At 34.3% G+C, this 26,992-nt stretch overlaps 1 protein-coding gene across 8 annotated transcripts in view; it reads left to right on the forward strand.

Moving 5' to 3' along the window:
• ZRANB3 (zinc finger RANBP2-type containing 3) overlaps positions 1-26,992 on the forward strand; it is a 286,433-nt gene that overhangs the window by 136,424 nt on the left and 123,017 nt on the right. For 7 of the 8 annotated variants that reach the window (XM_067742088.1, XM_067742089.1, XM_067742087.1 and 4 more), the window contains 3 exons: positions 5,861-6,039; positions 8,625-8,856; positions 13,789-13,874. In XM_067742088.1, the coding sequence (XP_067598189.1) occupies positions 5,861-6,039; positions 8,625-8,856; positions 13,789-13,874 (497 nt within the window). The remainder of the gene's footprint in view (positions 1-5,860; positions 6,040-8,624; positions 8,857-13,788; positions 13,875-26,992) is intronic. The other variant, XM_067742095.1, reaches the window with a different exon arrangement.

The raw sequence follows: 26,992 nt of genomic DNA on the forward strand, positions 1-26,992 counted from the left end.
CATGAATGAACACACACACACACACACACACACACACACACACTCCCTCTCTCTCTTTCTCTCTTTCCCCTTTAAGAATAAACAATAATTTTCAGATATACCATCTAAACCTCTATATAGGAAAGAAAATTAAGAACATTTAAATACTTCTGCTAAAACATACACTTCCTTAACAATGATAAATAATAGAACATAGGATTTCAGTCTAACATTTTTCTATGTGGGTTTCTTTACTTAATTTAGTTCCTCATTAAGATTTAAAATCTACATACCTTAAAAGTCCTCCAAAGGGGTATCTTCTAGAACAAATAGTCCACCTATTCTAAAGACAATCCACAAGCTGCTTATAACTGTAAAATTGGCAAAATTTCTAGTTTCAAAAAATTTTAAATCAGCAGGCATCTTTTGTATACAATTGCTGTATAAAAGCCATCACAATACAAAAAATTGAAACTGAAATTCAGTGTGTCAGTTAGGATCATTGTTATTTAGTTGCTCTTAATTTTATGGAAAAAGACATTTAGAAAACCTAAAATTGTTCTCCTCAGTATAATAGTGATTCATTATTTTGAAAATATTGAAAAAATGTTCTCTTGAAGTTAATGTATTCTTTTCAATTCTTCCTATGTAGTTAACCTAAACAGTTGTATTATTACTGAGTCAAGGCTTTTGTTCCAAATAGGTGATTTAGCCTTAATCATTATGAAACACTGGACGGTTCCACTTTAACAAATTCTGTGGTAGTTAGAGCTCAGAGCTTTGAACCACCTATACATACATAATTAAGAAGTTTATTTCTAGGGGAAAAGTAGTTTCAGCCAATTATTTTCCTATTGATAAATTTTATCTAGAACTCAGCTATTCTATGCTATGTATAATTTCTTTCCTTAATGGGAACATGAAATTAAACTAATATACTTTTATTTTTTAATTTGGAATCATGTTTTGTTAGAGTTTGTCCTATCAAACTTTATCTTCTACTGATGGTGCCCAAAAAAGGAACAATCAACAGCAAATATTTAAAAAATAAATACCTAAGAACATTAGCAACTGATTATCTTTCTAATTTGTAGAAATCACCATTAGTCATTTAACTACATGATCTTTTAACAAAGAGATGATGAATAGAAGATTTGGGGTTACCATGAAAAATAACTAGATAAAAACTAATGGGAATTTAATTTTTTAGGTGAATTCTCCAACCAGGATAGGGTATTATCTTCAGATAAATCAGATACCTGAATCAGGTATGCAGATTCAGAAATTCATTCTTTTCAGTGATTCCAAGTTAATCAGATTCTGAGATTTTTCATTCAAGCTAACGAAACTCAAGGAAAACTTTTCATTTAGCTCACAATGCCTGCTTATTGATGTATATTGAGGAATGGCTTTCCTTGACTGTTTTCACCCTAAAGAGGCAGAATGGACTCTTTCACCCAAAATTTGGTTCAGATGTCCAGAATGATGATGCCACACAGATGTCAATAGAATGTGAAAAAGTTTATTTACTCACATACTGCTTTCCAGGGAGAGCAGGGTAGGCTCCTAAGCAGGTATGAAAATAGCTGGAGAAAACAAGGAAAGGAGACTGGTTTGGTTTTTTTTACTGGGTTTAGTGCTGCTATGAACATTGCCGTGCATGTATATTTTTGAATTAGAGTTTTCTCCAGTTACATGCTGTGGAGTGAAATTGCTGGGTCACATGGTAACTCTATTTTTAGTTTTTAAAGGAACCTCCATACTGTTTTCCATAGTGGCTGCACTAATTTATATTCCCACCAGCAGTGTAGGAGGGTTCCTTTTTCTCCACACCCTCTCCAGCATTTACTATTTGTAGACTTTTTGATGATGGCCTTTCTGACTAGTGTGAGGTGATACCTCATTGTAATTTTGATTTGCATTTTTCCAATAATTAGTGATGTTGAGCATCTTTTCATGTGTCTGTTGGCCATCTGTTTGTCTTCTTTGGAGAAATGTCTAATTAGATCTTCCACCCATTTTTTGCTTTGGTTGTTTGTTTTTTTGATATTGAGCTGTATGAGCTGTTTGTATATTTTGGAAATTAATCCCTTGTCGGTCACATCATTTGCAAATATTTTCTCCCATTCTGTGGGTTGTCTTTTCGTTTCTTTTATGGTTTCCTTTGCTGTGCAAAAACTTTTAAGTTTAATCAGGTCGCATTTATTTATTTTTGCTTTTGTTTCCATTACTCTAGGAGACAGATCCAAAAAAATACTGCTGCAGTTTATGTCAAAGAGTGTCCTGCCTGTGTTTTCCTCTGATAAGAGTTTTATAGTATCTGGAAAGACCTACATCCTTGATCTCAGTAGCAGACAATATTAGGAAATTTTGGAAACTAGTTTATCAGTGGGTGCCTGGCAGGCCAACACAGAACACTGTTAGTCACACTAAGTGAAGAGCATCAAAGTCCAGGTAGGCAGGTGATTGGCACTAAGTAAATTTAGCAACAAGCAAAAGGTAAGGACCTGGTGATAGAATCTGAGTCCCAGAGAAAGAATCCTATTTCCCAGGATATCAGGGAAGCAAAACAGACCCCTATTTCTAGAGAAATTGAAATTAAGAAAATGAGTGATGAAATCATGGAAGGAAGCAAAACCAGGGAGGGACTCATAACTAGGGCACAGGTTCATGGTATGGTCTACACACACAAAATAAGGCCATGGCTCAGTTCCTGGAACTGTGCTCATGGTCAGAGTTGTTGCAGGAAAGAAGCAACACTAATGATCTCAAGCCAGGTGATGATCTATAATTCTTAAATTTCTACTGCCTTGGAACTAACTTGGTCCCAGAATTTTGTTTAAGTGGTTTCAGCTCTGAGGATTGGCAGGTTTTGAGGACAAGGAAACATATCAGTCATTATACTCTATATTGGTGCATAATTACTCTTTGGTTCGGATTTACAAAACTAAGTTATGTGAAAGCTTGTTCTTTTCTCTTAGGGCTAAGATTTACCACTAGGTGAATCTTAAATTTGACTCTGCAGGCCTAAAGGTTGGGTTGTGTGCTACTTCTTGGAAAGAGATATAGAATATTAAGGTGTTAAATTATTTAATTTTATAATAAAATATGTAGGGTGCTTTGTGTATGTGTGTGTGTCAGTTCCTAAGTTACCTTAACCTGTTAACAAGCCCTGCCGAACTTATCCTCAATTTTACTCTTAAAATACTAGGTAGAAAAAATGTTTTATCTTCACCTGCATCTTGTTTCAACACTGAAAGCTTTTAGACTTTGTTTTGACTCTGTACGTGAATGTTATGCCTCAAAACTTTGAAATGGTAACTAAAAATATAATTGCTCTTGGACTAAATACTTTTCAGTTACCTTCCTCCCTTTTGTTAAAAATCGTAAACACCTTTCCTGTGCCTTGGTCTTGCCTGTCCCAGAGAATTTAAAGTCCTTGATTTTTATTTAGTCATCCATTCACTCATACCTTCAAATAATGTCTGAGCACTTACTATATGCCAGGTCAGAAACAAAATCACTTCCTGCATTCCATTTACCATGTTTCCATAATGGAAGCTTGCTAAAAGTCCACAACTTTATTTTTCTCTTTTTTCTTTCATTTCACTCAGCATTTAAAACTTATTTTAAATTGTTTTATGTTTCTGTCTTTTTTCTCCTTGAAGAGTCTTGTAAGCAGGGTCTATGTCTTTTAGTCTTTCTCATGGTTCATAATAGTAACTACTTTTTTGCAAAGACAGGATTATTGAGGTATAATTCACCCTTTTAGGTAAATTCACTTTTTTTTTTAATTGAAGTATAGTTGACTTACAATGTTGTGTTAGTTTCATGCACACAGCAAAGTGATTCAGTTGTACTTATACATATGTATATGTATATATCCATTCTTTTTCAGATTCTTTTCCATTATAGGTTATTATAAGATATTGAATATAGTTCCCTGTGCTATACAATAGGTCCTTGTTGTTTATCTGTTTTATATATAGTAGTGTGTATCTGCTAATCCCAAACTCCTAATTTATCCCTCCCTTCTAAATTCACCTTTCTTAGTGTACAGTTCCATGAGTTCTTCCATGCAGGCATGTAACTGCCACCACAAGATACAGAACAGTTCAGTTAGTCCCCAGATCTTCTCACATGCTGCTGTCCTCCTCCCACCCCACAGCCCCTGGGTGTGCTTTCTGTACCTGTTGTTTCGTCTTTTCCAGAATGACATAAAAATGGAATCATGTAGTACCTAGTTTGGGGGTCTGACTACTTTCACTTAGCAAAATGCATTTGAGATTTTTTTTTTATTAGAGTATAGTTGCTTTACAATATTGTGTTAGTTTATACTGTACAGCCAAGTGAATCAGCTATACGTATACATATATCCTCTCTTTTTTGGATTTCCTTCTCATTTAGGTCACCACAGAGCACTGAGTAGAGTTCCCTGTGTTATACAGTAGGTTCTCATTAGTTATCTATTGTATTTTATTTTTTTAAAGGAACAAACACTATTTATTTATTTAATAAATTTATTTTATTTTATTTATTTTTGGCTGTGTTGGGTCTTCATTGCTGCACGCAGGCTTTCTCTAGTTGCAGCAAGCGGGGGTTACTCTTTGTTGTGGTGCATGGGCTTCTTATTGCAGTGGCTTCTCTTTGTTGCAGAGCACGGGTTCTAGGCGCGCTGGCTTCAGTAGTTGTGGCATGTGGGCTCAGTAATTGTGGCTCGCGAGCTATAGAGCGCAGGCTCAGTAGTTGTGGCACACGGGCTTAGTTGCTCTGTGGCATGTGGGATCTTTCCAGACCAAGGATCGAACCTATGTCTCCTGCATTGGCAGGCAGATTCTTAACCACTGTGCCATCAGGGAAGTTCTCTATTTTATACATAGTATCAGTAGTGCATATATGTCAATGCCAATCTCCCAATTCATCCCACCTACCCCCCTTCCCCCTTGGTATCCATACGTTTGTTCTCTATGTCTGTGTCTGTTTCTGCTTTGTAAATAAGATTGTCTATACCAGTTTTGTTCCTTTTTTATTGCTAGATGGTATTGCATTGTATAGATTTACCACAGTTTTTATTCATGCACCAGTTGAAGCACATCTGGGTTGTCTCCAGTTTCTGGCTATTACGAACAAAACCACTCTAGACATTCATTTAGTAACCAGTTTTTAAATGGGAACAGCTTAGAGATCGGGCAGTGTGATATAACTGTGAAAACAATCGAGACAGCAGTGATGTGGGCTTTCATACTACTTTTTCATCCAGTTAACTGTGAACTTCAACAAATAGTTTAACCTCTCTGTACTTACTTCTATTGTAAAATGTGCATGATTTAGGACTTATTCTAGCTTTAAAATTACATGATATTGTACTGTATAGGTATTTACTCTTGTGTTCTCCAAGAGGAGAATTATACATGGTCACATACATCTTTGTAAAATTAAGTTGTATGAAATCAGTATAACTAATTTTTTTGATATTTGAAATTGAAGTATAGTTGACTTACAATGTTGTGTTAATTTCTGCTATATAGCAAAGTGATTCAGTTACATATGTACATATTCTTTTTATATTTTCTTCCATTACAGTTTATCATAGGATATTGAATATAGTTCCCTGTGCTATACAGTAGAACCTTGTTTGAAACCAGTGTAACTACTATTTTAAATTAGTGGTCCTTTTGTCTCTAAGTTCAATCACAAATGACTTGAAAATAATATAATTTTCTTAATAAATTTTAAATGTCATGATAATCTTGAGCTCTTTATTAACTGTGTAATCCAGATGATTTTACATGGGAAAATTATTTTGATAATACTTTTAAATAAAATATTTGATAAACATTTTCTTTCAAAATATTTTAGCATTTATTTATTTTTAATTTAGATGGGTCTAGGAAAGACAATTCAGGCAATTGGCATCGCTTACTTCTATAAGGAGGAATGGCCACTTTTAATCGTGGTCCCTTCATCTCTGAGGTACCCTTGGACAGAAGAAATAGAGAAATGGATCCCAGAGCTGGGTCCAGAAGAAATCAATGTTATCCAGAATAAAACTGATGTTGGGTAAGAACAACTTTTTAATCTTTAAGAAAAGAAAAGCCCTCCTGTGTGTATTTAGCATATAGCCATGTTTAGAATGAGATTATCACAGAATTTGGAATGAAGAGAGTAATATGGCGAATTTTATTTTACACTTTAAAATATGAATTATTTATCTAAAACCCAACTGTGTATTTGATGTCATAAGCTCCTTTATGGTATATTTTTAAAGTAAATGTAAAGTATACATGCTTTAAAAATATATGAATATACCTATGCTGTATATACCTTAAATTTACTTTAAGCAGACTATTTTAGGGTTGAAAAACAAATTTTACAACTTTTCAAGGATTAACTTGAAGATTTTGAGCTTTTATTATCAGCAACTATGGCTGGGTTTGCTTTCTAAGTTGTTAGTATGCAAGTTTTATGTATAACTGAAAATTAATGTTAGGCAATTTTACTTTTTAATTTATAATTTTAATATTTTCTATATTGAAAATATTTATTTTGTGGTTATTTGAAGTCCTTACTCTAAAAATCAGTCATAGTATAGCTACTGTATTTTTCTCCTTTTGTTTTCTAGCCATTGGAAAAAACCAATCAATTTGAATAAACCAATCAATTTGAATATTAATAATTTATTACACTGAGTTTCTGGGTGAATCATGCAAATTATCATGTTCTCAGAAGTTGAAAATTACCAATTTCTCATCCACAAATAAAAAACGATGTACCTACTAGAAATAAATGTTAATACTTAGATTTTTTTGTGCGTGTGTGGTAGTATTCTACTATATTGTATTCTCTAAGGTTGTAAACATAAAGAGTGTTTGTAGAAATAAAGGTGGCCTTTGTAAATGTGGAAGGAGGACCCAGATAAAATAGATGGCAGCCTTTTTCTCTTTCAACCTTGGAACTCTAATTCAATGAAATATGTCTTCCTGGGCTGAAGAAAATTTAGACCCTATTTGCATGGTCAAAATAAAATGTATGCAATAATTATAAATTTTCTCTCTTACAATAAAACTGCATAAAATTTAAGACAAGAATTTAGAGAATGTAGAATTTATTAAGGCCTTTATAGTCATTTTCTGTAGGCTATACCTTATTTAAAAGTTAAATTTAAGTATTTTTAAAATATTTCTCCTCTATCATTTTTAATAGCATTTAGGTCTTCTAATTTTTATTGTTATTTTGGAAATATATTGCGATTAAATAGTGGCTAGTATTTTTATTTAAATAATAGTTGGGATATGTTTGATAGTACTACAACCCTACAGTGTAACTTTTCTGCAGGACGTTAGCTAAGGGCAGAAAAACTTACCCAATGTCTTCCAGGTACTTGAAGAAAACAGCTTTAGGTATATAGCAACATGTGGCAACATGTATTTACTGCAAATACATATACCTCCTTTTGTCATGCCAGTTATTCCTGGACTGTCCACTAGTCAAGATGTAGCAGGATAGCAGCTACAGTGGCCTTTGAAGCCCTTGTCTTCTGTATATTGCTCTTAGTATATCTAAGTGATATTAACCCTAAAATTTTCTTCTGCAGCTTTTTCTGGTATTTGAGTACAGTAGGAAATTCTTAAGACTCTATATTAAGTAGATTTATCCAGGAATTAAATGTAGTTGTCCTTAAGGAAAAAAAATTCATGTTAGTACTGGCTCTTTAGGAGATCTGACTTTTCTGTTAGAGAGTAGAGAACTGCAGAAGACTGACACTGTCATGTGTTTTTCACTGGTGATATAGAAAACACAAGAGTGATATGTTTTATTGTTAATGCATTTATTTGTATAATTATTTCATTCTACAAACTCATTGGGAGCGTAGCATTGTACATACAAAGCTGAAAAAGACACACTTCCTGTCCTCAGCCCATCTTATGATATAATAAGGGAAATAAATATATAAATGAATAATTTCATTACAGTTTGATAAAGAATATTATAGATACGTGAATTATAGCGATAGTCCAAAAGATCAGAGATAACTTTAGCCCAATGTGTCTCTGTGTGAGGTGGTACCCTCCTCCTCTTTTCCCCACACTCTGTCACCCCAGGGCCAGGACCTCACTTGTTGTCAAAATGACAAGGACTCTATTGGCCTTTAATGGGAGGGTTCAAGAATGTGAAATGCCCTGAAGTGTTCTGGACAGACCTGTAATACTAAGTATCACCTTGCTCGAAATCACAACAGCACCTCAGCTGAAAAACACTGCTATCCTGTTTGTGGCAAGGCTTCATTGAATAGTTAACTAATCTTTGAGTATCTACTTTTTTTATGCATGATTCTAGGTGCATGGAAGCAAATATTCTCAGAAAGTAATGTACTTATCCTAGTAAATGTGGCTACCTGGATGTCAAAATATTCCAAAGACCAGTTAACCAAAAATTTGGTTTTGTTAACCAAATTTAAAATTTGGATTCTGATTTGTCATATTTGAAGATGGTAAAATCTTAAGAGATACTGGGTTTCAGCGGTAGTACCATCTCTTCTTATTTTTCCTTCTTTCTCCTCTGTGTTTCTTCCCAAAGAAATGTATTTTTTTAATGATAAATTGGTTACTAAAATATTTTTAAAGTACGTGGATTTTCTTTTCTAGGAGAATATCGACCAGCAAAGTGACAGTTCTGGGTTATGGTCTTTTAACCACAGATGCAGAGACTTTGATAGATGCACTGAATAATCAGAACTTCAAAGTAGTTATTGTAGATGAATCACACTACATGAAGTCCAGAAATGCAACTCGCAGCAGGATTTTATTGCCAGTAGTACAGAAAGCCAAACGAGCCATTCTTCTTACAGGAACTCCAGCACTTGGAAGACCTGAAGAGGTATTAAAATCCTTATACTCTGGGCTTTAAAAAAAGAATTGAATCAATCACTGTTTTTTGCAGTTTTTAATTTTAAATCAGATGCCTCAAAGGCCATAAGAGCACATTGGGAAATTCTAGATATCTATTTATAGTTAAATATATCTTTTACCATGACTGTTTTTATCTGTTTACATGTGAACCATAGCCATGCTTGCAGGTATATATAAAAAATAGTTTTTACCGTCATTATAAGATTTTCATATTTAGTACACATTTGTAATATGCTTCACACTTGTGTTCTTATGGTTCTTCTATGGTCTCAGTTTTCATTTATCTAGTCTATTTTACATTATAAGCTCCTTATGACTGGTGTTGAATCTACTTTGTATCTTTTATACTGTGTTACATAATTTCTCTCTGTTCCTCTTTCGCTTCAAAATCCACATTTCGGAAGGTAGACAGAAAATAGAACTTATATGAAGACCAGATAGGGTATCCACTTTGAATGGAGGGATAAGGCATTTGTTGGATTCCCTATTTAGCTTTTACAACTCTAAGAGGCAGATGGGGTATGGAGGGCTGAGAGGAAGAAATGAAGGGTGAAACACTCTAAGGGTCAGTGTAACCTAGGGAAGCACTGTCTATTAAGGTACACTTAGTCATAGAAAAAAATATGAGCCTATTGTCTGGTAGGGTTGTTGTAAGAAATAAAGGAAATATTGCTTCGAAAGTACCTTGTCATGTGCCATAGTAAGCACTCAACTAAGGGTGTCCATTGTTATTTTTGATTCTTAAGCCAAGCCTGAGAAACAGCTATTGCATCGCATCTCTACTAGTATTACCAAGGCTCTGCTTTTGTTCTCCACCCTGGGAGTCTTCTGAAATACACATAACAGTACATAGACTGTGATGGTATAATTCTCAATTTTACCTTTTATATTTTTGCTCTGGATACTCACTGGAAGTGGGAGAGTGGACCCCAAGTAATTTACTTACGTTCCAAAATTATGTCGCTGAATAATGGGGTTTATTATGTCTTAATATAAAATGTATCATTTAAGAAGGAGAATGTATAAAAGATATATGTATTTTAAATGATAGTAGTAAAATGAATACTCACTTACTGATTACCTACCGTAAGAAAGAGAGCACTGACAATACGGTAGTGGCCCTTGTGTCCCATGTGATTACATGCCAGTCCCTTCACTCCTCACCCAGGATAGCCACTATTCAAAGCAAGGGTAATTCCTGGTTTTGTGGATCACGATGGTTATACAAATTGGGGATGTTTGGGACTCTTTAAGAAAAAACTATAAAATTACAAGTTCTAAATTAGGAGTTCTGAAATTGGTATGAGTCCTCCAACTTTGTTTTTCTTTTTCAAGATGTTTTTGGATATTCTGGGTCCCTTGAATTTCCATATGATTTTTTTTGTAGAACTTGGCATTTTTTACAGAGAATCCAGCTTAGATTTTCATAGGTATTGTGTTGAACCTGCAGATCACTTTGGAGTGTATTGCCATGTTAACAGTATTAAGTCTTCAAATCCATGAACATGAGATATCTTTCAGTTTATTTAGGATTTAATTGTTTTCCAACAGTGCTTTGTAGTTTTAACAGGATAAGTCCTATGCTTCTTTTGTTAAATATTTTATTCTTTTTGATACTGTTGTCAATAGAATTGTTTTCTTAATTTCATTTGTAGAATGTTCATTGCAAGTATTTAGAAATACAATTGATTTTTATGTATTGATCATGTATCCTGAAACCTTGCTGAACTCATTTATTATTTCTAGTAGTTTTTAGTGGACTCCTTAGGATTTTTTGTAGACAGGATCATATATACGTTACTTTAATTGCCCTGGCTAGGACTTCCAGTACAATTTTGAATGGAAATGGCAAGTATGGCATCTTTATTTTGTTCCTAATCTTAGGAGGAAAGCCCTCAGTCTTTCACCTTTAAGTATTACCTGTGTTACCTGTGGCTTTTTGTAAATTTCTTTTATCAGTTAAGTTCCTTTCTACCTCTTGTTTATTGAGTGTTTAATCATGAAAGGATATTGAGTTTGTCAAATGCTTTTTCTGCATTTATTGAGGTACTTATATTTTTTTTTGTCCTTTATTCTATTGATAGGGTGTATTATAATCATTGATTTTCAGATGTTAAACCAACCTTGCATTCTAAGATAAATCTCACTTGGTCATGATATATAATCCTTTCATATGTTGCTAGATTCAGTCTGCTAATATTTTGTTGATGATTATTGTGTCTATATTCATAAGAGATATTGATTTGTAGTTTTTTTTTAAATTATATCTTGGTCCAGTTTTGTTATTAAGGTAATACTGGCCTCAAAGAATGAGATGGAAAGTGTTCCTTCCTCTTCTATTTTTTAGAAGAGTTGGCAAAACATTGGTATTACTTCTTTTTTAAATATTTGGTGAATTTGATGGTGAAGCTATATGGGCCTGAACTTTTCTTTGTGAGTCGATTTAGGTTAACAACTCATTCTCTTCATTGAATAATGTCCATTCAGATTGTTTCTTTTTGAGTCAGTTTTGGTACTTTGTGTCTTTTTAGGAATTTGTTCATTTCATCTAAGTTACCTAATATATTGGCATACTATTGTTCATAGAATTCCCTTATAATTTTTTGTATTTCTGTGAGGTTGATAGTGATGTCCCCTCTTTCATTCCTGATTTTAGTAATTTGAGCCATCTCTCTTTTTTCCTTGGTCGTTGGAGCTAAAGTTTTGTCAATTTTGTTGATCTCTCCAAGAACCAACATTTGGTCTCATTGATTTATTTCTCTGTTGTTTTCCATTCTCTATTTTGTTCATTTCCATTCTAATCTTTGTTATATTATTCCTTCTGTTTGTTTTGGGTATAGTTTGCTCTTCTTTCCAGTGTTTTAAGGTTAAAAATTAGATTATTAATTTGAGAGCTTTCTTCTTTCTTAATACAGACATATACAGATATAAATTTTCCTCTAAGCACTGCTTTCATTGCATCTCATTTTTGGTATGTTATCTCCTCAGTTTCATTTATTGCAAAGTCTTATCTAATTTCTAAATAATTTCCCTTGTGATTTCTTTTTTGAACAATTTGTTATTTAGGAGTATGTTGTCATATAAAAAGGATGTAAAGCAACAAAGCCACTTTGGAAAACACTTTGACAGTTCCTTAATAAATTAAAAATCAAATTACTATAGTACCTAGCAATTCCATTCCTAGGTATATACCCAAGAGAATTGAATATACAGCTGTTCATAGTAGCATTATTCATGATATCCCAAAAGTGGAAAAAAGCCATTGTCCATAACTGCTGAATGGATAAACAAAATACAGCCATAAAAGAAGTAAAGTACTAATATACTCTACAACATGGGTGAACCTTGAAGACATTATGCTAAGTGAAAGCCAGACACAAAGGCTACATATTTTTTTATTCTATTTCTATAAAATGTCCAAAATAGGCAAATTCTTGGAGATGGAAATATATTAGTGGTTGCCAAGACCGGAAGAGAGGGGAAATGGGAAATGACTAGTAATGGGTATAGATTTTATTTTTGGAGTGATAAAAATGTTCCAGAATTAGATAGTGGTGATCGAGGTACTTTTTTTTTTTTTTAATATTTATGTTTGTTTGTTTGTTTGTTTATTTATGGCTGCGTTGGGTCTTCATTGCTGTGCACAGGCTTTCTCTAGTTGCGGCGAGCAGGGGCTAGTCTTCGTTGCGGTGCACAGACTTCTCATTGTGGTAGCTTCTCTTTTTGCAGGGCACGGGCTCTAGGCACGTGGGCTTCAGTAGTTGTGGCACGCGGGCTCAGTAGTTGAGGCTCGCAGGCTCTAGAGTGCAGACTCAGTAGCTGTGGTGCACGGACCTAGTTGCTCCGCGGCATGTAGGATCCTCCTGGACCACGGCTTGAACCCGTGCCCCCTGCATCGGCAGGCAGACTCCTGACCACTGCACCAGCAGGGAAGTCCCTGGGGCACATTTTGAACATACTAAAAGCCACTGAATTTACACTTTAAAAGTGTGAACAGTAAAAGTGGTATATGAATTTATATTTCAATAAAGCTGTTGTTTTTAAAAAGCATATTAACAGTGAGACACTACTATGTGCATTCTATTAAAGTTATAAAAATGAAAAGATTTTATGATACTATTGATGGGAGTATAAATTGGGACCATCTTTTTACAGTGCAGCATAGTAACATCTATCAAATTTTTAAAAACATATACCTTAAACCCACCTGTTTCATTTCTAAAAATGTGCCCTATAAACCCATCTAATATAAATGCAGATGGGGAATGGATGGATGGATGGATGGATAGATAGAGAGATGATTGATAGATGTAGATGTAGATACATATACCTACACCTACGTATATTTACGTATTTGCACTCATACACATAGACTTACACCAAGTTATTAATTTTTGTAACTGCATAAAAGCTAGAAACAGTCTATATGTCCATTATCAGGAGACCTTTAAAATATTTTCCAGTACGTCTACATAATAAAGAGTTGCTATGCAGCCTTTAAGCAGTATTTATTATTATTATTATTATACATTGCTTATGTAATTTTTAAAACTAAGTAAAATTAGGTATATATGTACTTTAATGATGTCTAAGGCATGTTTTGAGGGACAAAATTCGAGTTGTGTATGTTATATGATCCTCTTCGTCTGAATAGAAGAGAACATACAAATATGCATATATAGGCATACAAAATATAGAAATGTATATTGAAGAAAAGGATAGCAGTTATTCCTGAAGAATAGGATGGCATGGTTGGGTGGATGGAGGGGAAGGAGGAGCCTTGATGAAAAAGAGATAGATTTTCTTTTCTACTTTTTACTATTTCATTAACTGGATTTATCGTAGTAACTAATTTACTTGAAAATATTACAACATATTGAGAACACTTGTATTGTTACAGCTTTTTATGCAGATTGAAGCTCTCTTTCCACAAAAATTTGGAACATGGACCGAGTATGCCAAAAGATACTGTAATGCACATGTCAGGTAAGACAAACTATTTTCTGTAAGTTTCAATCCTCACATATTTACCATGAACATTAAGCTCTGTTAGTTATTCTTTGTTCCAATGTTTTTCAAGCTTGTGGTAGTTATGGAATAATTTGAAGTAAAATCTTGGGTGGATGACCCATATATAAAATAAGTAAAAGGAGTAGATAATGGCAGTTTGTCTTTCTTTATTTTTTACCTTTCAAGTATTTCATTTTTAAAATTATTTATTTTTATTGACTAGATGGATGTGCACATTGCACAAAAATGAAAAGTAAGTGCCCATTCCACCTGTGTTTCTCAGTTAAACATTCTCTTCTGGAGAAGGAGTATCCTTCTGGAGATACTTTATATGTGAAAAAGCACATGTGGTTATGTGTGTATAATGTTATTTCATTTTATTTCTACATATATAGTATTGTAATGTACATACACACTGTTCTGCAGTTTGCTGTCTTCACCTACTATGTATTGGAGATCCATGCATATCAGTTACTAGAAGAGCTTTGACCTTTCTTTTTAAATGCTGCATGTATTCTACTGTTTGGATGCCCTGTAATTGATTTATGCAGTGTACTATTAATAGACATTTATTTGTGGTATATAGCTGTTGCATACAGTGCAGCAATGCATATCCTTGCACGTGTTGAGAGGTAGTATATTATAGTGTCAAAGAGCATGTAAAACTAGAGCTAGACCACCTGTGTTTTATTTTCATATTCAGTGCCTACCAGATGTTTCATTTTAGGAAAATAAGTTTACCTCCCTATCCCTTAATTTCTTCAGCTCTAAAAACAGAATAATTATTCCTTCCTCAGAGTTATTATGAGACTTAAATTAGCTTATATTTATAAAGGCTTGAACAGTGACTGGTACATAGTGAGCTCTCAATAATTTTTAGGTATTTTAATATTTCATGTAATATACATGGGAATAAACCTGTAAGATAAATTTATTAGAAGTGGAATTGCTGGTAGAAAGGGCATTTGCATTTTTATATTTTTTAGACGTTTGCAAATTATGCTCCACAAAACTTATACCGATTTATATTCCTATCAGCAGTAAGATTGTCTCTTTCCCCACACCTTGCCAACATATTCAAATAGAAATTATTTTGTATTGCCAGTGTGATTTGATAGTAGTTTTAATGCACATTAGTCTTCTTGCACATTACTAAGTGAAGCTGAACATTTTTTTCATATATGTAAGAGTCATTTGTACTTTTATCTGTCAGTTATCTGTGCTCTTTGCCCTTCATTCTACTAAGCTTATTAGGTTTTTTTCTTATTGATGTACTGGAAATCTTTATATATTGTGAGCATCAGGTCTTTATCTGTGATATGAGTCCCTTATCTTTTTTGTCAGTATGTGTGTGTGTATTTGATTTTTTTCTTTTTACAATTCCCTCAAATATCCCTATGTGGTTGTGATGTTCTGATGCCTTTTAAAGGGCTCTAAAGCACAGAGATACAAAGAATCCTTCCAAATTGTTTATGTGAAGGCAGTTTAACACTGATACCCAAAATCAGAGAAGATAGCACACACACAAAAAGAACCAAGGCTCTTTTTCTACTTAAGACTATAAATGCAGAAATAGTCAATATTAGTATAAACCAGATACTCATTAAATGGCCTAATACATTAACCATATGCAAGTGGAATCTATGTCAGGAATGCAGCCATAGTTTAATATTAGGAAGTCTATTAATATATTTAGCCATGTTAATAATGAAAAGGAAAAGCTTCATTTCATTTTCCCCATTTATGCTGAGATAGAATTTAATAAAGTTCAGCATACATCTTTTTTTTTTAAATAAATTTATTTATTTGTTTATTTTTGGCTGTGTTGGGTCTTCATTGCTTCATGTGGGCTTTCTCTAGTTGCAGCAATCAGGGGCTACTCTTTGTTGTGGTGCGTGGGCTTTTCATTGTGGTGGCTTCTCTTGTTGCAGAGCACAGGCTCTAGGTACACGGGCTTCAGTAGTTGCAGTGGTGGGCTCAGTAGTTATGGCTCGCAGGCTCTTGAGTGCAGGCTCAGTAGTTGTGGCGCATAGGTTTAGTTGCTCCGCGGCATGTGGGATCTTCCTGGACTGGGGCTCAGAACCCGTGTCCCCTGCATTGGCAGGTGGATTCTTAACCACTGCACCACCAGGGAAGTCCCCAGCATTCACCTTTGATTACAGTTTTTAATAATTTTAAGTTATTCATGTGTGATATTTATATACATATCAACACATATAATATATACGTTTATGTATCTGTATGTGTTTTAATCCCAAAGCCACCATCACATGAAACACTAAAACCAAGGCAAGGGTGTTAATTGTCACGCACTTTACCTTTATTCTGCAGGCATTAGTTCAACTACTCAAAAGAAAAATAAGAGGTAAAAATTGGAAAGAAGGGCTTCCCTGGTGGCGCAGTGGTTGGGAGTCCGCCTGCCGATGCAGGGGACGCGGGTTTGTGCCCGGGTCCGGGAGGATCCCGCGTGCTGGGGAGCGGCTGGGCCCGTGGGCCGTGGCCGCTGGGTCTGCGCGTCTGCAACGGGAGAGGCCACAACGGTGAGAGACCCGCGTACAGCAAAAAAAAAAAAAAAAAAAAAATGGGAAAGAAAAAGGCAAAATTATTATTATGTGCAGCTGATATTATTTATTTAGAAGACCCAAGACGATGAGCTCAAAAATGTTCAAAACCAAAGAGATTTCATTAAGGTGTCCTAGCACAAAGTTATCATTAAAAAGTCAGTTGTCTTCCTCTACACAAATAATAATAAATAGTTTTAGGATATAATACCAAATAGGTACAATGGTAGATATTGTTGGGGAGCCCTTAGTTATAATTCTTGCAGATTATAAATGTCAAACGTCTGTCTACATGAAACAGATATATTAATATATTAATTACATTTTGGGGACTAGCAAAACCTAACTGGTCAGAATACATTTCTTTTTTTGTTTGTTTTCTGATTAGGACTTGTCACATGACATTAGAAGTGTTAGAAGTGTATACCTGTCCTTTTCTTGCTTATTAATGTAGACATTGTTTCAAAGAAAAGTTTATGAAATGCTTTATGATTAGAGAGATTGTGTTCTATTTCCTGTTTACGAGAGAAAGCCATTTCAAGATTATCATCATGCTTCTCAAGGCATTTTCTTTCAGATTCCATTTCAAAAGTTTTATGTTATTCCTTTACTTCTTTACCTCGAAAGCCCTATGGTTTCATAGACTCTGATTCAGATCAAGGCACTTCTTGGCATTTTAAGTTAGTCTATGGAATGTTAAATTTTTTTCCATAATGTTTGGATTCTATGAAGTTGTCATTTTCACACTATAATTTTGCAGAAGCCAAATTATGGTTAGTTATTCAGTTCTAGACCCTTATTTTATACTTGAAATGTCATGACTATATTAAAAATAAAATTAAATGAAGTTTGAGTAAAAATGTAACTTTACCTTTGTAAAGTTTATTAAATACATAAGTAATGGTAAACAGAAGTATACTTACATGAATGTGATTTTGAGATGAGAAGTCTAGGTGTAGGTAACCACCTACCTGGTTTGCTTTGAGAGGAACAAGAGAAAGTATTACTCAATCAGAGCATCTCATATCCAAGATTCCTTACATCATTCACTCTACTAGGTTATATTTAGAAGAAGCTATAAATACAAATATGACTTGGAGAAGGCAGCACATTCAGTTTCAACCATTAGCACGTTAGAGCTAGAAAGACTTTACAATCATGCAGTCCCCCTCTGTCATTTTATAGGAACCTGGCAAGGTTAAATGGCTTGTCCTGTATGTGACTTCCTGTTACATTTTTTTCACTTTTCCTGGCAGTAAGAAAGACTTTGGCAATGGCAACTTTAAAAAATGTTCCTCTACATAGAAAAAAAGGACACATAGATAGTCCAACGATGCATCCCGTTATTAGCAGCCACCTCCCTGATGTCATGCTTAAAGGTTAAGAATATCTTTATAGTAATTTATCAAAATTTCTGAACTTTCTTTACAGCTGATATTTTGTGCCCATTCTACCTCTTAGGAGAAATAGTTGTCTAAATTTTTATGAGAGGGAAAATCCTGGGTGATAGTACATATAAAGGTATTTATAGTCATTCTCCAAAAGTGTTAATTAGTAGGTCATGTCAGCTTCAAGAAAGCTGTCTTTTATGGAAGTGCACGGTACCTTGTCGTTAGCACTGTTGCATTTAATGTTCTAATCCATGGCTAAATAGAGGTCAGGTCTACTCCATTTGCAAATGGCGCGAATCTGAGAGAAATAGTTAATATACTGGATGGCAGAGATGAGTTTGAAAACTAACTAGATAAAAATTAATAGGATAAATTCTGCACTTAGGCTTAGAAAGTCTGCTTTGTGCGGAAGGGATTTGAGAAATCCTCACCTTTTATCAGTAGTTCAGTTCAAAAAGACTTCTGGTTTTAAATAATGCTAGGCTAAATTAAAGTCAAGTGTCTGTCATAACTGATAAAAATAAAGTAATATTAGGGCACACTAATCAAAGTAGCATCTAGGGTAAGGGATGGTTCTACTCTGCTCATTGATTAGACTATCAGGAGTATGGTCTAATTTTGAATTAATCCATTCATTCAAAAAATATTTATAGGGTACTTGTTACATGCCATGCCATGTGCTAGGCATCAGGTATGCATTAGAGAACAAGACTCAAGTGGTCCTAGCCTTCATTGAATTTTCTAGTCAGACGCTAACTAGATAATTATAGTTGTGATGAGTGTCATAAAAGGGAAGCAAAGGATGTTATGGCAGAGTTTAATAGAGTGAACTAAAAGTAAGTCAGAGAGGACAGAAGAGGCATCCTGTGAATAAGTGATATTTATTTGCATTCCAGGAAGAAGAATTTTCTGTGGAAAGGCTCAGAGCAAGAGAGACTGCTATGCCTTTGAGGAACTAGAAGAAGTTCAGTTCAGCTTGAATATTCTTGAGTGAATTGAAGAGAGGGTCTCAAGGCAAGATGGAGTTAGGCAGGGGTCATATTATACAGGGTCTTGTTCTTCATCATAATAGCAGTAGGAAGGCACTGGAGGGTGTTTTGTGTTGTTATTTTAGTTATCACTATTGTGGGGTTTTTTTTATTACACTAAAATATACTTGAGGAAGTTTATCATTTTAACCATTTTTAAGTTTATAGTTCAGTGATATTAAGTACATTCACATTGTTGTGCAGCCATCACCACCATCCATCCATCTCTAGAAGTTTAATGGGCACTGAAACTGTGCCCATTAAATAATAATTTCCCATCCCCCCACTGCATGCATGAAAGGACACGCATGATTATATTCACAAGTTTTACTTGTTATTTTTTAAGACAACATTTTCACATGGTTCAAAATTCTAAAGCGATAGAAACGTATATACTTTGAAAAATCTTCCTTTCACCCCAGTTTCCCTCCCTTTAGGCAACTGTGTGTAGTTTTTAATCTTTCTGCATAAATTGTGTGCCTTTTCAAGCAAATTCCTATTTTTTACTAGTTGTTATAAACATACACGTTGTTTTGTACTTTACTTATTTGTCCTTTCTTTGTATACCTAGATACCTTCAGCCTTTTTATGGCTTTATGATATTATTTACAATATCCATAGTTTCTGGGCTGGCTAGAAGTTGAGGGAGTTTGCATACTTTTATTTTCTCTAGGAAACTGGAAAAGTTTCAGAGAAATGGAAAAGTTGAGGGTTAAAAGTTTGATGAACGTTGACATGGTGTGAGATTTTGATGAATATTGATATGGTGTGAGATTTTGCTGAATGGGGGAATGAGATAATGAGATTAGTGTGGTAGAATTGGTGCAGCACTGAATAACCAATTGAGATCAGCAATTCTAGATTTGTACTGGAACCAGTCTTCTCTAAGGTATATTTCCCCGCAGCGTGGGTAGAGGCTTGGAAAAGGCTTATAGTTGGGTCGATCCAAGATTTTTTCTTTTTTTCACTAGCTTGCAATGCATGGACTGTGGGACAAGGGAAATTATACTATACTGATAAAAACAAAGGTAATATATGGACTCGGAAATCAAAGTAAGGTGAGGAAGGATGTGAAGACAGGAAGGTTATTGTGGATATGGTAAAAGTTGACTTAAAGGTCCTGATGAGATAGTAAAGCTACAGTGGGTGTGAGTGAACAAGAGGGCTAGGAGGACGGAGGTTCTAAAGAGTGGAAGGTCTGAATTTACCAGGTAGAGCTCTTTTTCAGGATCGATGATTGCTGTGGGAGTAGAATGATTGGAGTGGATTTTAGAAGGTCACTGGAGACAAGGAATACAAGGAACTGAAAGGGAACTAAAAGTCACATTTTAAGAAGCATGTTAACAAACGAAAACATATCTGGGAAAGGGTTCCCGGAATAATGAGGGGATTTCATATTCAGCTCTACAAATGCCTAATATTATTGATTGCCTGCTATATTTAAGACATTATTTCAGAGCTGCCGGCAATACAAAGATGAGTAAGATGTAGTGCTTGATCTTAGGAAGCCTATAGGAATTTGAAAAAGAGAAGACCTAGAGGGAATAAGCCTTTAAATACTTAAAGATCTGTCATGTTTTAAAGGAATTAGACTTTTATCTTTGTGGTCTCAGAGAGTAACATTATTATCAAGGAATGAAACTTAATGGGGAGGTAGATTTGGGCTTAATATAAGAAATAGTAAAATATTCGTATGTATATATGACAAGAAGACAATAAAATATATAACACCATACAATAAAAATGGAATGGAAAAATAACATAATCCAACTATACTAACAAGTAAATTGTTTTCATTTTTTTATTTCTATGCTTGTCCATATATCTAATAATTTTTACATAGTTTTAAAGTTTAACATAGCCTACATGTGATGCTGTCATCTACTGTTTTCACTTAGTTATCATCTTGTCTCATGCTTTAACATTGTCTTTATAAGTTATTTTATTTATTTATTTATTTTTGGAGCTATACAGGGACAAGTTTTTATACACTGTTAAAATGAAATTTGTATTAATCTTTACATCAACTATAACTCAATAAAAATTTTTTTTTGAAAACTTGAAAAACACTATAAACCTGGCAGACATCTATCGAACGCTCCACACAACAGCAGTAGAATACACATTCTTCTCAAGTGCACACGTAAGGTTTTCCAGGATACGCCATATGTTAAGCCATAAAACAAACCTCAATAAATTTACAAGGATTAAAATCACAAGTGTGTTCTCCAACCACAGCGGAATAAAATCAGAAACCAATTACAGAAAGAAATTAGGGGAATTCACAAATATATAGAAATTCAACATGTTCTTAAGTAATAAATGAGTCAAAGAAGAAATCACAGGGGAAATTAGAAAATACTTTGACATGGGGGCTTCCCTGGTGGCGCAGTGGTTGAGAGTCTGCCTGCTAATGCAGGGGACATGGGTTCGAGCTCTGGTCTGGGAGGATCCCACATGCCGCGGAGCAACTGGGCCCGTGAGCCACAACTACTGAGCCTGCACGTCTGGAGCCTGTGCTCTGCAACAAGAGAGGCCGCGATAGTGAGAGGCCCACGCACCACGATGAAGAGTGGCCCCCGCTTGCCACAACTAGAGAAAGCCCTCGCACAGAAACGGAAGACCCAACACAGCCCAAAATAAATAAATAAATAACTTAATATAAAAAGAAAAAAGAAAATACTTTGACATGAATGAAAATGAAAAGATAACATATCAAAACTTATGTGATTCAGCTATGAACACTGGGTGCATTTATCTTTTAAAATTAGAGTTTTTGTCTTTTCCTGATAAATGCCCAGGAGTGGGATTGCTGGATCATATGGTAACTCTATTTTTAGTTTTTTAAGTAATCTCAATACTGTTTTACATAGTGGCAGCACCAATTTACATTCCCACCAACACTTTAGGAGGGTTTCCTTTTATCCCCACCCTTTACCCTCCAGCATTTATTATTTGTAGACTTTTTGATGGACTAGGAATATTCTCTTTCCTCAGAGAGTAAATAATTCATGAAGGGTTGTTTCATGGAGCTATATTAGTTTTTTTAGGTAACAAAGTGAAAGATGAGAACTTCTTAATGCAAAATACAAAATTTGAAACCCTCAAGTTAGGTTTTTGTTGGTTTGTTTCTATTTTTTAATATTTTTTTATTTTTTTGAATTTTTGAATTTTATTTTATTTTTTTTATACAGCAGGTTCTTATTAGTCATCCATTTTATACACATCAGTGTATACATGTCAATCCCAATCTCCCTATTTTATTTTTTTTAATTTCTCTGTTTTATTTTTTAAATATTACTAATGTAAAGATAGTTTATTGCTTTTGTGAAAAGGATTCATACTTATTTTATCAAATCAAACAAAGAGAAAAGAATTTTAAAATCAGTACAAATTAACTGAACTCTCACTGTCCAGAGGTAACCAGGACTAATTTATTATAGTGACTTCCCCTCTAGATAGCTTCTCTGCTTAGCTACATAAGGATAGGTAGATTGGTAGGGAGATAGAGAGGCAGTTTTATATAAATTGGGCCATAGTATGCATACTCTTCTGGAATATGCTTTTTCATTGAACACAATTTTTAAGATGTCTTTCTATATCAATAACTAAAATACAGCTTTTTTATTGGCTATATGGTATGTTATTTTATGTATAAGATACTACGCTATGTATTTTAGATGTATTATCTTTAATTCTTTAAACAATCCTACATGATTGATATGTCCATTTTATAGATGAGTAAACTGAGACTTGAAAAGATTAAGTAACTTGTCCAGATCACAAAACTAAAAAGTGAAAGAGTAGTAATTTAAACACCCCATGTCATCACTTTTCTGTTATTCCTTTTTCAGTATTTGAATTATTTGGTAATTCAGTATCCGTGTTTATATGATTGGCTAAATAAATAGACTAAATAGACTAAATAATATTGTTCTCTAATAAATCAAATAGCTGACTCTTCCTTTCTTGGTCAACTTTTTATCTTTAATTATTCCCTTTTATTCCATCTTTTGGTTTTCTATATAGCTATCACTATTTTTTTTCTCTTTTTACTCAAAGACTTCAACAGATCTGTCAACTTCCAAAAGGCCATACAAGCTCATAGAATTATCTTCTTTTTTTTTTTTTTTTTTCTTATTTCCTGGAGGCCTCCCTCCCACAGCCTCCTGTTCTGCTCCACTCTGGACTGGTTTTTCTTTAGGCATGGTGCAAAGCTGTCTTTCTGAATTTTCTTTTGCCGTTCCATTCCTGGATTCGATGACTTTTGTTTCTTAGTTTATTTTCTGGTCTTCTTTTTAATGTTTTATCATGGAAAAATTCAATATATGTAAAAGTAGACAGAACAAAGTAATGAGCCCCCCATGTACTCTTCATGAGCATCAACATTTGTCAGCTTATGGCCAATCTTGTTTTAGTTATAATCTCATTTACCTCCACCACCCTGTATTATTTTGAAGCAAAGCCTAGACATCACAATTTATCCATAAAATGTTTCAGTAAATATACCTAGAGAGTAAGAACTCTTTTTTAAAAAAAAAATTAATTATTATACCATTATCATGCATAAAAAGATTAAAATTAATAATGATCCCTTAATAACATTAAAAACTCAGTGTTTCAATTCTCAGTTATCTTGTGAATATCATAATTGTACAGTTTTTTAAGTTTTTTCCCCATTGTTTGAGTCAGTACTCAAATAAGGCTCACACATTACAAATGATAGATCTCTCTTAATCTAAGTCTCTCTTAGTCTCCAAGTTTCTCCTCTATTTCCTTGTTTATTTGGTTAATTTTAATTTGTTGAAGAAACTAAATTGTGTCTGTAATCTGGATTTTGCTGCTTGCATCTCCATGGTGTTATTTAACATGTTCCTCTGTCCTCTGTATTTGATATAGAGATTTCAATTTTTTTAGCAATTCTACTTTTCTAGGGATGTTGTGTTCTTCCATTAGAAGGCCTGTGATATCTAAGGACTCTCTTTTTGTCATGTTAGTAGCTATCAACATTCAGTACATGATTTATTAAATCATTAGACATTGTAAAATGGTGATATTCTAATACTCTTTCTTCATTTATTACCAGACATGCCTCTATAAAGGAACCAACCATGCCTCATCCACTATTTGGACACTCAGTGGTTCTCTTTGTTTACAAAAGGCAGGATAAATGCTTAGTTTTTCCTTTTTATTTATGAGTGTTCAAAATAATAAGTTGTTTTGCTAGCATTCTCTAATAGTGTCCAGTGAGGGCTTTTATTTTTGAAATTAGTAAAGTTAAGTCCTTTAACTTTGTTCTTTTTCAAGTTTGTTTTGGCTGCTCTGTGTCCCTTGCACTTTCATCGAAATTTTAGGATCAGTGTGTTGATTTCTGCAAAGACGTCGTCTGGAATTTTGATAGAGATTGCATAGTATCTATAGATCATTTTGGGGAGTTTTGCCACTTTAATAATATTAAACCTTCCAACCTATGAACAGAGATTTGTTTCCATTTATTTAATTTTTAAATTGATTTCTATGGTGTTATGTACTTTTCAGTGTATGATTCATAACATTTATCTTATTTTGTTTTTTTTCATACACTAGCAGGTTGAAGAAATTACCTTCTAATCCTAGTCTCTTGAGTGCTTGAGAGGTTTTATTTTTATCTCATATTTTTTCAATCCATTTTATTTATTATCTTTATTGATGGTCCGATTGTCCCACATTTGACAAAAGGGACTGTCTTCAATATGGTACTTTTGACAGAACCCTACTAGTCTTTAATTGCTTCCTTGACATCTGATATGACCAGATGTTACAGGGTCATTTGTACATTTTTTTTCCTTTGTTCCTCTTAGCATATTTCCTGTTTTTTTCTGAACACATAACCCTGAATGGTTTCCTAAGAAACGTGCACAGAAAGTACATTTTTTGAATCTTTATATGTTTGCTTATAGATAATCTCTTGATTTTTACATTGGTTGGGTATAGATTTTTGTTTTGGAAATCATTTTTCTTCAGGAATTTGAAGCATTTCTCCATTGTCTCTAATAACCATGGTTGCCATTAAGAATCATAGTGCCATTCTGACGTTTGATCCTTTCCATGTTTCATATATTTGTCTTCCCCCCTATTCTGGAAGCTTGTAAGATTATCCTTTACCCTGTTACTGTTTAATTTCATAAATATGTGCCTAGGTTTGTGTTCTTTTTTTCAAATGATGGACACTAATTGGTCCCTTTAATCTCAAAACTTGAGTGCTTATGTCTGGGAATTATTCATTTTAACTTTTTCTTTCCCTTTCCTTCAATGTTTCTTTCTGGAACTCCTATTATTTATGTAATATTTGTCCTTTAACTTTCTTATTTTTATTTTTTGTTTTACTTTTTTGAGAGATTTCCTCCTTTATCACATGGTTCTTCTGTTGAATTTTTGTTTTAGCTAAAGAAAAGAGCTAAACTATTATGAATTGTTAGCCATCCTTTCTTACCCTTTCTCCCCTTATTCCCTGTAGTCTTGTAACCTCCTCTTTTTGGATGCTTGTTGTTGCTGGGTGGGTTTTCGGTATTATTTTGTTTTATTTTTTATTTTAAAGTTTTCTTCTGTTTGCTGCATTTTATGTTTACTCTGAATTTTTTTTTTTGGTATTGTTTTGGTCTTCATTGTTCATATTGGAGGCTCTCCTCAATATCTTAATGGCCATTCGTATTAAAAACTGATGTTAAAAAGCTCATTAGAAGAGCTTTTTGACTAGAAAAGGATGAGCTTTTCATTGGGGAATCCCCAAATGTCATTATGTGGAGGACATCTTTCTGACCTTTTAAATTTTTAAAAGAAACAAAGAACTGTCCATTCTTCTGCTGTGAGTGTTGCGGAGGTTTAAACCTGGCTACCATGTTTTTGGCATGAACAAGGGAAGGAGAATAATGTACTCAATGCTTAGTATGTAGACTTTATCTCAATCTATCTGGTTTCCATATGGCGCCTTTCCCCCACCTTCTACTGTTTTTGGTTTCCCTAGGTTAAACTTTGGTTCAATTTCTCTTGTAGAATAAAACTATAATCTCATGGTGGGGGATAGTAACAGGGTGGCATGGGATGGGGAGAGAATCAGGGCATGTCACCATGCCTTATACAGTCTTTCAACCAGTGTCCCCATTTTTAGCTATCATGTCACACTTATCCCCACCTTCTAAGGTACATGATCTTTTTAATTCCTGAGACATTCTGGGATTTTGTGGACACCCCTCTTTAGGTCCTTGGTATTCAGCTTTCTCTGTTTCGTTAGCTTCTTCACTTTATTTTTTGCTTCTAGAAGTATGTTCACATTGTTTGCTGTTTCTCTTTCATTCTGTTTGTCCTGGTGGGTTAATATATCTTTATGTCTTTGGACTCATTTTGATTGAGGATACTATTTGTGTTCAGTTCACCATGTTTTAACCAGGACATCTCCTCTACTTACTTTCCTTTTTCCAAAAATTGCTTGAAATCCTCGTCTTCTGTTTCTCTCTCTCTCTTATTCTCTTTGTTCTTATTATGTAATACATTTTATTTTTTTTTAATTTATTTATTTATTAATTAATTTATTTTTGGCTGCATTGGGTCTTCGTTGCTGTGCACGGGCCTTCTGTAGTTGCGGCGAGCGGGGGCTGCTCTTCATTGCGGTGAACGGGCTTCTCATTGCAGTGACTTCTCTTGTTGCAGAGCACGGGCTCTAGGCGCACGGGCTTCAGTAGTTGTGGCACGTGGGCTCAGTAGTTGTGACTCTTGGGCTCTAGAGCGCAGGCTCTGTAGTTGTGGCACACGGGCTTAGTTGCTCCACAGCATGTGGGATCTTCCCGGACCAGGGCTCGAACCTGTGTCTCCTGCATAGGCAGGCAGATTCTTAACCACTGCACCATCAGGAAGGCCCCTGGAATACCTTTTAAATTCCTTTCCTTTCATGTTAGAAGGGTTTTCATAGAAACAAGTAATAAATATGATTAATTTGCCACATTTAACCACATGTACCTTTCCAAACTCTGGTTGTTGCTTCGGTTTTTGCTTGCTAAAGAATTGCTCTTCTCAAGAACTGTGGGGTGTATTCATTAGTCAGTTCATCCATTTATTCATTAATTCATAAGCTACTTATT

The sequence above is a fragment of the Pseudorca crassidens genome, chromosome 6, assembly GCF_039906515.1.
Source record: "Pseudorca crassidens isolate mPseCra1 chromosome 6, mPseCra1.hap1, whole genome shotgun sequence".
NCBI classification, from domain to species: Eukaryota; Metazoa; Chordata; class Mammalia; order Artiodactyla; family Delphinidae; genus Pseudorca; species Pseudorca crassidens.